A 13495-nucleotide genomic window follows, 5' to 3' on the forward strand; every position below is an offset into this window, starting at 1 on the left:
TAAGTTTGTTGGTCTGTCACACGAAGTTAAGTATACTGGTAAATTTACACATCAATAAGGTATTTGATTCTTGATACCCATGACAGATTTCTTTATATCACATTTTGTCTATCTCTAACATCATTGCTGGTTCATAGAGATAATTATATCTAATCAAAAACAGCCAAGCTGTAAAAAAAGGTGCGGCCCCCAAAAAGGCCATGGTGAAAAAAGATGTGAAATCCAAGGTGGCGGCCAAGAAATGGCTGTGATGGTAGGTTAATGGTTAAATTTTAATAACGACAATTCAGGTGAATTTGGTGCCAAGACCAAGTGGTACAAAATTCACCTGAATTGTCATTATTAAAATGTAACCATTAACCTACCATCACAGCCATTTCTTGGCCGCCACCTTGGATTTCACATCTTTTTTCACCATGGCCTTTTTGGGGGCCGCACCTTTTTTTACAGCTTGGCTGTTTTTGATTAGATATCACTTCTTTTTGTATTTGTATACTGCAAAGCCGGCCTATGGCTGGCTTTGGGACTTTTTTAACCCATGTGTTTTTTTCTTTACCACAGGAAGAAGAAAAGAACTTAAAGAAGATTTGTAATACTTCAATTATTTTTGATTTTATTAGTAATTATACACATTATATACATATATTTATTACATGCCCATTATTCCCCACAGGATATTTTTTTGCAGCTGATCTCTCTACTGGATGACTTGAAATGTAGCTGAACTCTCTACAGGATGGTTTCTTTGTAGCTGAACTCTCTACAAGGTGACCTCTTCTAGCTGGTCTATCTACAGGGTGATTTGTTTGCAGCTAAACTCTCTACATGGTGCTTTCTTTGTAGCTGAACTCTCTACATGATGGTTTCTTTGTAGCTGAACTCTCTATAAGGTGACTTCGTCTAGCTGAATTCTCTACAGGGTGATTTTTTGTAGCTGAACTCTCTACAGGGTGATTTGTTTGCAGCTGAACTCTCTACATGATGGTTTCTTTGTAGCTGAATCCTCTACAAGGTGACTTCGTCCAGCTGATCTCTCTACGGGGTGATTTGTTTCTAGCTGAACTCTCTACAGGTGATTTTTTGCAGCTAAACTCTCTACATGGTGGTTTCTTTGTAGCTGAACTCTCTACAAGGTAACTTCTTCTCTACAGGGTGATTTGTTGTAGTTGAATTCTCTACAAGGTGGTTTTTTTGAGGCTGAACTCTCTACGTGATGGTTTCTTTGTAACTGAACACTCTACAAGGTGAATTCTTCTAGCTGATCTTTCTACAGGGTGAATTGTTTGTAGCTGAACTATCTACACGGTAACTTCTTCTAGCTGATCTCTCTACAGGGTGATTTGTTTGTAACTGAACTCTCTACATGATGGTTTCTTTGTAGCTGAACTCTCTACAAGGTGACTTCTTCTAGCTGATCCCTCTACAGGGGGATTTATTTGTAGCTGAACTCTCTACAAGTGATTTATTTGCAGCTGAACTCTTTATGTGGTGGTTTCTTTGTAGATGAACTCTCTACAAGGTGACCTCTTCTAGCTGATCTCTCTACAGGGTGATTGATTGTAGCTGATCTCTCTACAAGTTGATTTGTGTGTAGCTGATCTCTCTGCAGGTTGATTAATTTGTAGCCAATCTCTCTACAGTGTAATTTGTTTGTAGCTGAACTGTCTATAAGGTGATTTGTTTGTAGCTGATCTCTCTGCAGATTGATTTGTTTTAGCTGAACTCTCTACATGGTGATTTGTTTCTAGCTTATCTCTCTACAGGTTGATTTGTGTGTATTACTAACTGATCTCTCTACAAGCTGATTTGTTTGTGGCTGATCACTCTGCAGGTTGATTTGTTTCTAGATGATCTCTCTACAGGTTGATTTGTTTGTTGCTGATCGCTCTAAAGGTTGATTTGTTTGTAGCTGAACTCTCTGCAAAGTGTTTTGTTTGTAGTTGATCTCTCTACAAGATGATTTTTTGTAGCTGACCTCTCTTCAGGGTGATTTGTTTCTAGCTGATATCTCTACAGGGTGATTTTTTGTAGCTGACCTCTCTTCAGGGTGATTTGTTTCTAGCTGATCGCTCTACAGGTTGGTTTGTTTGTAGCTGAACTCCTTACATTGTGTCTAGTTTGTAGCTGATCTCTCTACAGGGTGATTTGTTTGTAGCTGATCTCTCTACAAGTTGATTTGTGTGTAGCTGATCTCTCTGCAGGTTGATTTGTTTTAGCTGAACTCTCTACAGGGTGATTTGCTTGTAGCTGAACTCCTTACATTGTGTCTAGTTTCTAGCTGATCTCTCTACAGGGTAATTTGTTTGTAGCTGAACTCTCTATAAGGTGATTTGTTTGTAGCTGATCTCTCTGCAGGTTGATTTGTTTTAGCTGAACTCTCTACAGGGTGATTGCTTGTAGCTTAACTCCTTACATTGTGTCTAGTTTCTAGCTGATGTCTCTACAGGGTGATTTTGTTATAGCTGATCTCTCTACAAGTTGATTTGTGTGTAGCTGATCTCTCTACAAGGTAATTTGTTTGTAGCTGAACCCTCTATAAGGTGATTTGTTTGTAGCTGATCTCTCTGCAGGTTGATTTGTTTTAGCTGAACTCTCTACAGGGTGATTTGCAATTGCTTGTAGCTGAACTCCTTACATTGTGTCTAGTTTCTAGCTGATCTCTCTACAGGGTAATTTTTTTGTAGCTGAACTCTCTATAAGGTGATTTGTTTGTAGCTGATCTCTCTGCAGGTTGATTTGCTTGTAGCCGATCTCTCTACAGGGTAATTTGTTTGTAGCTGAACTCTCTATAAGGTGATTTGTTTTTAGCTGATCTCTCTGCAGGTTGATTTGTTTTAGCTGAACTCTCTACAGGGTGATTGCTTGTAGCTGAACTCCTTACATTGTGTCTAGTTTCTAGCTGATGTCTTTACAGGGTGATTTTTTTTATAGCTGATCTCTATACAAGTTGATTTGTGTGTAGCTGATCTCTGCAGGTTGATTTGTTTGTAGCCGATCTCTCTACAAGGTAATTTGTTTGTAGCTGAACCCTCTATAAGATGATTTGTTTGTAGCTGATCTCTCTGCAGGTTGATTTGTTTTAGCTGAACTCTCTACAGGGTGATTGCTTGTAGCTGAACTCCTTACATTGTGTCTAGTTTCTAATTGATGTCTCTACAGGGTGAATTTTTTGTAGCTGAACTCTCTACAGGGTGATTTGTTTCTAGCTTATCTCTCTACAGGTAGATTTGTGTTGATTTGTTCATTGCTGATTGCTCTAAAGGTTGATTTGTTGTAGCTGAACACTCTGCAAAGTGTTTTATTTGTAGCTGATCTCTGTACAGGGTAATTTGTTTGTAGCTGAACTCTCTCCACAGTGACTTGTGTGTAGCTGAATTCTCTAGAGAGTGACTTAATTGTAGTTGAATTCTCTACAGGGTGCATGACTTGTTTATAGCTGAACTTTCTTCAGTGTGACTTGTAATGTTCTGAATCTCTATAGTGATATATTTGCTTAACTCTTCACATGGTGACTTGCTTCTTGCTGCACTGTCTATAAGATTAACTGTTTGCAGCTGAACTCCCTACAGAATAATTTGTGATGCTATAAAATTCTATAATGGAGTAAATAAATTAGCCGAATGCTCTATTAGGGTGACTGTTCTATTAGAGTATCTCGATCTCGCATTTGCTACACGTAGTTGGCTTTAGAATCATAACTCAGTGGTTTGTAATCCGATTCTTCTGTACTACTGCAAGGCCTTTCTATGAATATTATTCCAGCTATACACCGATTTTCAGCTCATTGCTCTAAGCGGTTTGCCTAGTAGGCGTGAAAACTAATACTTTTTTATTCGTAAAAATCGATCGCGTAATTGTGACACAGGTTGGGTTTTGTATCATATCTCCATGGTCTTTATCTCGATTCCTTTCAAACCACCAAAAGGCACTCCTACGATGGTTACTCCATCTACATAGCAATTTTCAACTTATTCTATGAAGCGGTTTACCCTGTAGGCGTGACAACAAATCGATCTTGTTTTACGCGAATAATCGGTCATAACTCCTGAACTATTCATCGGATTTGTACCAAATTTGACTCCCTTTCTGTGTGCCAAATTTCATGGCGATCGGAGTACGCGTTTGCTTGTTATAGCAATTTTTGCAAGTGTGCGAAAAGACGAAGAAGAAGAAAAAAAAACGAAACTTTGGCAGCTCGTATCTCGGAAATGGCTGGAGCGATTTCCTTCACATTTGGAATGTAGACTCCCCTGGCTGGCGGGCAACTGTGTAGCAAATTTGGTTCCAATCGGATAAGTGATCACTGAGATACAAAGGTGTGAAAATGACGTTTTCGTTCTTCCTGTCAATATACTCACGGGTGTGGCGCGCCGGCTCCTTGGGCCGCACGACACACTACCGTGTGTCTTGATTCATCTACAAAGCTTACACAAGAGTAATTTTAGCACCAAGTAAGCAGTGATACTAGCAACCACACCACGCATTATAAAATTAACTGGTAAAATTATGCATACATGTGGAATTTTTGTGTAGCAGCAGATGAAGACCTAGTGTAGCAAGTTCAGTAGAAATCAATAGTTCACACCTTAAAACATTTACCTATATGTTATGTATAGAATACAATGCTATACTAGAGAAGCAATTGTGTGTTTACTAGTGGTACGGCAGTCCCAGCCAAATAACCCTGAATAATGCTCTACCTATGCTTTGTATACATCTGCATGAAAGGCCAGGGATGTATTATAGATGTGTGCAAATGGGTTTTGTGAATGAAAAATAATTTGTTTCTATGCCTACCAAGCAAACTACTTACAGGAATCAGCTGAAAACTGCATGGCTAGAAGACAAAAATAATGCAAAAACCAAACATGTGCAGAGTGTACACAACCAATATACTCCAATAGTGCATGCAGCCGCCCTATAATAGAACATTAACCACAGTTGTAAATTAAAGTTGTTTCCAAGAAGTAACAAACACACTTAATTAAACATATGGGTGTTCTTTCTGTGCTTCATTGCATGTATAGCCAGTCAGTCATCAGGGGGTGTCTGGATTCAGTGGAATGGAATGGTGGACTGGAATGGTGGAATGGACTGGAATGGAATGGTGGAATGGAACGGTACTTAGGTAATTTCAATTAGTGCTCACCTCTTTAAAAGACCACCTTCTAACAAAGGTCACCTCTTTACAAAGACCGTTTTAGTTTAATGTCTGAATTGTTGTTTTAGAGCCCTATAAGACTAGTCTTATTAATGAATTGTGTGCCACATGTTATGTCTAGAGAAGCCAGTGATATCTGATTTATGATACAATACAGTGATAGCTATATACCCCATACAAAAACAGCTTGGCTATACAAAAAAGATGTGTCCACGAAACTAAAAGCAACTGGCAACTAAAGGAGCTAATATCTGGTGAGGCCAAGAAATGAATGTTAATATATACTGGCAACTAAGTATAATTTATGTTTGGTCCTTTATCATTGACTTGTGCAGTCTGACTGTATTCCTAATTAATTCCCTGTAAATCTAATAGGCTATTAAATTGGTACTTTTCTCAATAGTCTGGCGTTGTAGAGGAGAAAAAAGGCGGCTAAATTACTAACCAATTAGAGTTACAGGGAATTAATTAGGAATGCAGCAAGACTGCATGAGTCAATGATAAAGGACCAAATTTTTATAAATTATAGCGAGTTATTTACCAGTATTTCTTTTGGCCTTACCCGGATATTAGCTCCTTTTAATTGTCAGTTACTTGTAGTTTGATGGGGACGTCATTTTTGTACAGCCAAACTGTTTTTGCATGGGATATATTGCTGTATTACAAATCAGATATCACTCTAACTTTTGTAGGCATGTGGCGCACAACTGATCAATAAAACCATTCTATGGGGATACAATCTAAAAAAACAAGATAGCAGCAATTTAAACATTAAAGTAAAACGGTCTTTATAAAGAGGTGGTCTTTGTTAGAAGGTGGTCTTTATGAAGAGGTGACCATCAATTGAAATTAACAAAAGTACCGTTCCATTCCACCATTCCATTCCAGTCCACCATTCCAGTCCATTCCACCATTCCATTCCAGTCCATTCCACCATTCCATTCCACTGAATCCAGACGCCCAGTATCAGCAGGGGAAGAGAGGACACCTTATTTAAGGGGAGGGGATGGGGTGTAGCCTGTCTTTGTGTGCTTCAAGCATGCTAATTGAGGGGGTGATTGTGGGCCTGAAGGCATGCCTATAGGCACAAGCCTGGCATAATTATTTTGAGCGTATTAATAGATAAGTGCTTTGAAGTATCAAGCATATTATTATAATGATAAGTAGAACAATGATACTAAACTATGAAACCAAATGCATTAAGCAGGCAGGTATCCTTTGACATGATATTTTATTATAGACTATGTAATGCATAAAGCAGCCAAATAGACAAGAGATTTACACTGTATTTGCAACATTTTTTTTACCATTTACTTTTAAACAGTTATAAAGGACAAAACATTATAAACACATAAATGTTGAGAGGCACACTGGATACATAGTTAGAGTGGCCATAATGTATGTTTGTGCTACTTGAGCCACTTTGTAATAAATGAATTCTTTAAAATACAGGCTGTGATTCACGCTGGGATACAAAATACGTTCTTATATCCCACTATACTTTTGGGAGATATATATTTTAGCCTTCCTTCCTACTGGCCATGGGATAGCTATAGCTATAACATAAAACATCCTACTGTATATTTTGCAATTTACCAATTGGATTGCCAATATCAATCAGCAACAATCCCACACACACTTGTACAGTTTGTAATGAAACAAGTTGCATTGTAGCACTATAGTTATGTAGTATTATCACCTCTTATCAGTGACTTAGTGGACATATAACAACACTAAGATGTACATTTTATTAAATTAATACTTTATGTGCAGGAGGGAATTATCATGTGTAATATAAAAAATTTGACAAAATATGCATAGTAATACATAGCTACACTACTTCCCATTTATGTCACATATAATAATATTATAGAATGGCACATTTGATATTTGGCAATCAGGGAAACATTCAAGTAGGCATGTATTTGAATACAAGATGCAGATACATATACATGTTGGTTAAACACCACACCTTCTGCACTTGAGTGGTGCCACAATTGATTTTGAAAATAAGGGCTTCAACATAATAGTCAAATTTGAATAGTTGCCATATCGACTTTACAAACTATGGTAATAAATTCCATGGAGTTTAAGCAAGGGGGTAATGCCACTTTGACACCTCAGATCAAAAGACAGTATAGAGTTGTATTTCGCTTATAACCTTGTGGTTAAGAATATACACATTTCTGACCTTTGATTGTAATGCAAAGAAAAGTCTTTGATGCATGTTGGCAGTACAAAGCATAAAGCCACATATAGCAGTGTATGGTCTCAGCAGTCTATGTGTGCAGCAAGAAGATTACAGAGCACTGCAAGCAGAAGTGTGGTGATGAGTAGTCCAAAGAAGCAATGAGACATTTACTAACATACCCTGTACATATAACTTGTATCATGTATTCCTTGCATATCAAGACTTGTGGTTGTCTATTGTATGGTGCAGCAAATAATTATGTTACCATATAACTAAGCAAACTACATGAAACAATATGTGTTTCTCCAATGAACAATTTTAACTGCTGTGCCCCTCTTGCTGACTTTGTGATTCAAGTATAATTTAGTGTGGCATTTGATTCTTTACAATGAATGCCTTACACTGTGGCTTTGAATTTATTAGTTTAGGGGTTAAAATTAATGCATGTTCCCTAGAATTTGCATGTATATGGCAACTTACAACTTTTTCTAGATTTGCTATAAAAAAAACCACTTGCACAGCAATTTTTTCTTTAAGTAAATCATCCCATATCCATGCACTGCCTGTAATTTCCCATATACAGAACTACTGCCTCAATGACCACACATGCAGTTCAAGCATAAAACATGATTATCCCAATGCATCAAACTCTATACATGCAGGAATGTGATGTATTACACTGCCTTGCCATCTTACACTGTAACTCATAAGAATGTGCATATATGTCCACTGTATTCAAACATCCCATTAACGTGTTGAACAACAATGTACAATACACAGGTTGCAAAAACTAACCTACAACAGACCTTATTCACAATAACATCACATGTGGTTTGGAAGACTAATGTACAGGCACCTATATATGAATATTGTTTTTGATCAATCACATTTTTCAGTTGTTATTAAGCCGACTAATACAATAAAACCATTGCTAGCATGTGTTATATCAAAAAGTGGGTTAAGACTCATTAAATTTTATTGTTTTTGCTGTCTAGTATAAACCTTAAGTGGGCACAGAAAACACTCAGCTCCAGTCCTCTATTAGTTTATTTTGATACCACATTTACTTTTAATCTTCAATAATGTTTGGTAGTTTCAACATTTCAGTATTGCAGTTTTGGCCTGAAGCTTCAAAAAGTATTGTGACTTCTGGGTGTGATTGACTAAATATAGGTATACTGCAGAACCCTAATTAGTCCCACAATTATTACATAAATACGAACAAGGTTCCTGAGTCATAAAGTTGACAGAATCCATACAACTTATCCACCAAAATTGTTATAAAAGTAACAACACGTGTGACAGAGCAGTAGAACAAAGTTCAGTATCAAAGAGTTAATAAGGAGCAGTCAAGATGATGTTTAAATATCAGCTACAGAAGATCCTTCTTGTAGCTACAACTATGGTCATGATCACTGCAGCTATGAAATGTGACAAGTTGATACTTACCAGTGATACAGTGGGGGATAATGGAGCTAAGACTATACTGGAGACTGGCCGATACACGGTCACTACCACTCTTTACACCAGATCAAACAAAATTCAATCTCTCATTGAAAGACTAAATGGAGCTAGTAACATTCAGTACTCAGATGAATCATTTACAGCCACACTGGTTCCTAAAGATCTGAAGAAGGTACAGTGAGCCTTACTGATATCAGCAGCTTATATAGGCTCCTGAATGGAGCATAGTATGACAGTAACTATATATGCAGCTCTACTGGTAGAGCACATTGCCATGCATACATAAATACAACATCAGTGTTTGGTCATGCATGCAAATAGTACTTTTTTCAATGGTGTTTGTGTCCACAGTTATGTCGCAGTGACCTGGTGGAGTCTATTAAGATGGTTGAACTGATAGACAACTCTTACAAGTGTCAGAAAATGATCAGAGGTAGACAAGGATCTGTCATTCCATCCAGCTACATTGTGATGATGAAAGAAAACTGTAACATGTCTAAAATGGTGAGTGCATGGATACACTCGCACAATATCATCCAACGTTTTCTTAATTGCTGTTAGATGCCACCCATTGCCAGTGCTACAGATGATATTGACAGTTCTGTGATGATTGATGGTGTTGAAGAATTTCACTCTTCACATCTTCATGGGGCCATAGTAAAAATGAATCATGATGGAGTTGACATGGTATGTACATACATAGGTGGTAAGAGGAGCAAAATAAGTAATGTATGGTTGGATATATGTGTGTGTGTGTGTGTGTGTGTGTGTGTGTGCGTCACAATAATTATCATTTTAACTGATGTTGTCAGATGTGTCAACAATCAGATGTGGAATACATTGAAGAGGATCAGGTGGCAGAAGTGACAGGACGAACTTCACAGTGGCATTTAGATAGGATTGACCAACATAATCTCCCACTAGATAGGCAGTACTCCACTAGCAACAATGGAGCAGGAGTTGATATCTATGTCTTAGACACAGGTTAGCTGATATATAGCTACTGGACATCCATTACTCTCAAGCATTTATCCTGAGCTTTCCAATTCTTCTTGTTTTCCCTTAAATCAGTGAAAATATTATAATTTGTACACATTTACAATTGCAATTTCTTCTACAGGCATTAGATTTGATCATCGGGAATTTCAAGGTAGAGCTAGATATGATTCCTACGATCCTATGGATAAAGTTACTGGCAGCAAGCAACGAGGAAGAGATTGCCATGGTCATGGAACTCACGTTGCTGCATTAGCTGTTGGAAGGACTTTTGGAGCAGCTAAAGGAGCGAGGGTGTTCAGCACTCGTGTGCTTGGGTGTGATAGTTTTGGCCAATATAGTACTATCGTTCTTGGAATAAACCATGTTATTAGGACCAAGCGAAGAAACAGAAGTAGAAGGATTATTATTAATATGTCAATTACAGGACCTCCATCTGAAGCAATAACTAATGCAATCAGGACTGCCAAAAATGAAGGCATACTTGTGGTGGTTGCTGCTGGTAATTACTTCAAAGATGCATGCAGGTATTATCTGTTTTTCTTATGGTTTGCTATCATCTGTGCGCACAAGTATGCCTTAGTTTTTCTGCATTACATATTACACAAGCACACCCAGCAGAAAATATTACTAGAAGTGCTTTTTGGACCGCATGATTGGAATGGGCTGGAAAACATTAGAGAGGTGTAATGAGCATGTGTTGTTAACCAAAAATAAAGCAACATGTTCATTCTTAGAGGCTTAGGCAAATATGAGAAGGAAAATTTTGAGTTTACTAAAATCACTCAGCCAAACTATGCAAGTGCTTCATAACAGTAGCAAGGTTAACTGATAATCTTTTAGACACCATGTGTGATGGTCATTCTTTAAACACTAATGCCACAGTATTCATGATGCTATACTGTACAATATTCACTTTAGCCATGATTTGTCTGAACTATCACTTCTGATTATAAAGTCACAATGGGTTTAAATTTTCTTTCTCCTGTGTAAATAATGATTTAGATCTTAACACTGACTGCATATAGTATAATATTATTATATAGTCCTGGAAAACATTATTAATTGTGTTGGATCATAATTTCTACAGGTTCTCACTTGGATCATCACCAGCTGCTTTAACAGTAGGAGGAACACGTCAAGGTGATAATCTTTATAATACACCAGATGGTGGAACAAACTATGGAAGTTGTGTAGACATATTTGCTCCAGGACAGGATATAAGAAGTGCAGGATATTCCAGTCGTACTGCTGTGGCTATATCTAGTGGGACTTCACAGGCTACCCCACTTGTGAGTGGAGTAGCTGCTGTCTATTGGAATGAGGACAGATGGGCTACACCACAACAAATAAAAGATTCCATTATTAAATCTTGCACCCGCAACAGGCTTAACTTCAATGAAATTAGGTCACCATATCTAAGAAGACAAACACCAAACTGTCTCCTGTATATTTAGTGCTTGTTATTGATTCAGATGGATTTGATTGAGATGGACTATGCAACAATTGTTTATTACACATGTAGAACATTTTGTAGTCTGCACACATTGTCCTTACAATATTGATCTTACGTTAATTTTTTTGTATACGAGTCCAGGTTTGCAAGAACCTGACATATGCATGCATTGAAGATTGGTAGATGCTTGCAATCCACCTCTAGCAGATCTGGTAAACATCAAGCTAAAATTATCACTGAAAGAAGATACTCTAATAGAGCAGTCAAATGCTCTAATACAATAGTCAGTTATTCTAATACAATATGGCAGCAATCTAAAAGCCATCCAATGAATATAGTAATATAGTATGCGCATGCATACACACACACACACACGCACTACATGTACGCATGCACACACGCACACACACACACGCATGCACACACACACACAAACACACTATAAAGAAATAAAAAGTATAGTGAAACAAGGGAGGTCCCCTAACACCTGCATATGTAATAGTGGACGTTTAATCCCTAATTACTGTAGACTGAATTTAGGTATTAAGTGTTATATCTGCAGGTGTAGGCAAAAAAATGTCCACACTTCACCTGTATTATGACATTCCAGTGTACGTATGTACACATAAATGTTACTTAAAATTAAGACAGTCAGGGGCAGATCTAAGATTTTTTGAAAGGGGGGGGGGGGGGGTTAAGCTGGACAAAGACATAGGTAACTAGCCAGACATTAGAAGATACCAAACCTTCTCACAATGCCCTAGTTGTAAGATTCATATAGTATCCATGGTAAAGTTAGCTATTTGGAATAGTAACTACAGCACACTAGCATGTGAAGCATGCCAACCTAGGAGGGTCTGGGGGCATGCCCCCCAGGAAATTTTTGAAAAATAGGCCCTCTAAAGAATCTGAGAGTATTTTTAGCAGTTTTTCAGTGGAAAATAATGGATCTTCAGTTTATTACATATTCAAATTTTACTTTTCCATTAAATCAAGACTGATTGCAATATGCACTGAATATAACTATCATGCATGCATAATAACAGGGGCATAGATAGAAATTTTAAATAATTGAGGCAGACCTTGCAATGCTTAATGCTTCCCATGCACTCTATTGTGTAAGCACAATCGACATATGTAGCATGCTCCAGCTAGGGGGTCTGGGGGCATGCCCCCAGGAAAAATTTGAAAATTAAGAGTTACAAGACTGAATCTGGAGGCAATTTTAATCCTACTATAATTATGGTAATTGTAAAGAATGCACATTACCCTGGGAAGGTTGAGAAACTTGAGATTGATTGTGAGAGCAATTTAATTGCAAAACTATTATGTTAAAAGTTTGCTTGACTGTTCTAATTGTTAGGGTGAGTGCTCTATTAGAGTATGTCTATCTTGCTTGACCAGTTTCTGAAAACCTCAGTAGCTAACCCCCTAGAGTTTTCCCTGAGCGGACACCTACAAATTGAACTAAATAGCATATAAACTTTGTAAATGCAAGTTTTCAATTCATCTAAGAGGTCCAATGTAGCTCTGAGTTCAGTGACTTCAGTCACCAATATTTGGTGAGGCAACTGCCTCACCTGCCTATACATTGTAGCTATGCCTCTGGATAATCTTTTCATTTGTAGCTACCAAGCATTTAGATATAGCTAGCTATATACCATAATGCATCAACTCCTCTTAGCCAGAAACACGTATAGCTAAGTAGTAGTGTGTTGAACGTCACAATTATTAGTATGCATGCTCCTTAGCCTAGTGACACTTTGTTAGCCATAACACCAATAAAGTGTACTGAAAAGCAGAACGCAGTGAAGGGTGCTATTAGCTAGTCCACTGGCAATCCTTAGCAAAGTGCAACTATATTGCATTTATGGGTTTTCTGAATTTGTTGTGATAGTCAACTTATTATGTCTGCTGGGTTATGAAGACTGAACTATATAGGCTAGCTACAAATGCCAGCACCATAACCCACAGCATGGGGTCATATCAGAAGGTAGATTTTACATTCAAAGACAAAAGTGGGTGAATATGCTATAGCTGCCTTATGAGACTGCAAATTACCAAAAGACTACAGTTTGCCAAATGGCTGAGTTGGTAACTAGCTACATATTATACTGAAGCTGATAAATCTAACCAATTAAACCAACTAGCACTTTTTGAACCTTTTAAAATATAAAAACCACACTAATCACCTCTTATAGCCATAGTGGAAACACTGCTAATCATC

At 37.6% G+C, this 13495-nt stretch overlaps 1 protein-coding gene across 2 annotated transcripts; it reads left to right on the top strand.

The window, feature by feature from the left end:
* Nucleotides 1–8228: 8228 nt before the first annotated feature.
* Nucleotides 8229–11403, top strand: LOC136258631 (extracellular serine proteinase-like). Of its 2 annotated transcripts, XM_066051971.1 has the most exons (7): nucleotides 8229–8988; nucleotides 9168–9320; nucleotides 9378–9503; nucleotides 9629–9800; nucleotides 9937–10339; nucleotides 10903–10955; nucleotides 11025–11403. In XM_066051971.1, the coding sequence occupies exons 1-7, from the start codon at nucleotides 8707–8709 to the stop codon at nucleotides 11267–11269; spliced, it is 1434 nt and encodes a 477-aa protein (XP_065908043.1). In that variant the 5' UTR covers nucleotides 8229–8706; the 3' UTR covers nucleotides 11270–11403. The 2 variants fall into 2 exon arrangements, with proteins under 2 accessions (XP_065908043.1, XP_065908042.1); XM_066051970.1 differs by having other exon boundaries at nucleotides 10903–11403.
* The last annotated feature ends 2092 nt before the right edge of the window (nucleotides 11404–13495 follow it).

The sequence above is a fragment of the Dysidea avara genome, chromosome 6 (genome assembly GCF_963678975.1).
Source record: "Dysidea avara chromosome 6, odDysAvar1.4, whole genome shotgun sequence".
Taxonomy (NCBI): domain Eukaryota; kingdom Metazoa; phylum Porifera; class Demospongiae; order Dictyoceratida; family Dysideidae; genus Dysidea; species Dysidea avara.

Coding starts and splice junctions, on each gene's coding strand:
- LOC136258631 (XM_066051970.1), top strand. CDS start 8,707: ATGATGTTTAAATATCAGCTACAGAAGATCCTTCTTGTAGCTACAACT. Junction 9,801..9,936: donor TATCTATGTCTTAGACACAG/GTTAGCTGATAT, acceptor TTTCTTCTACAG/GCATTAGATTTGATCATCGG. Junction 10,340..10,902: donor TACTTCAAAGATGCATGCAG/GTATTATCTGTT, acceptor TAATTTCTACAG/GTTCTCACTTGGATCATCAC.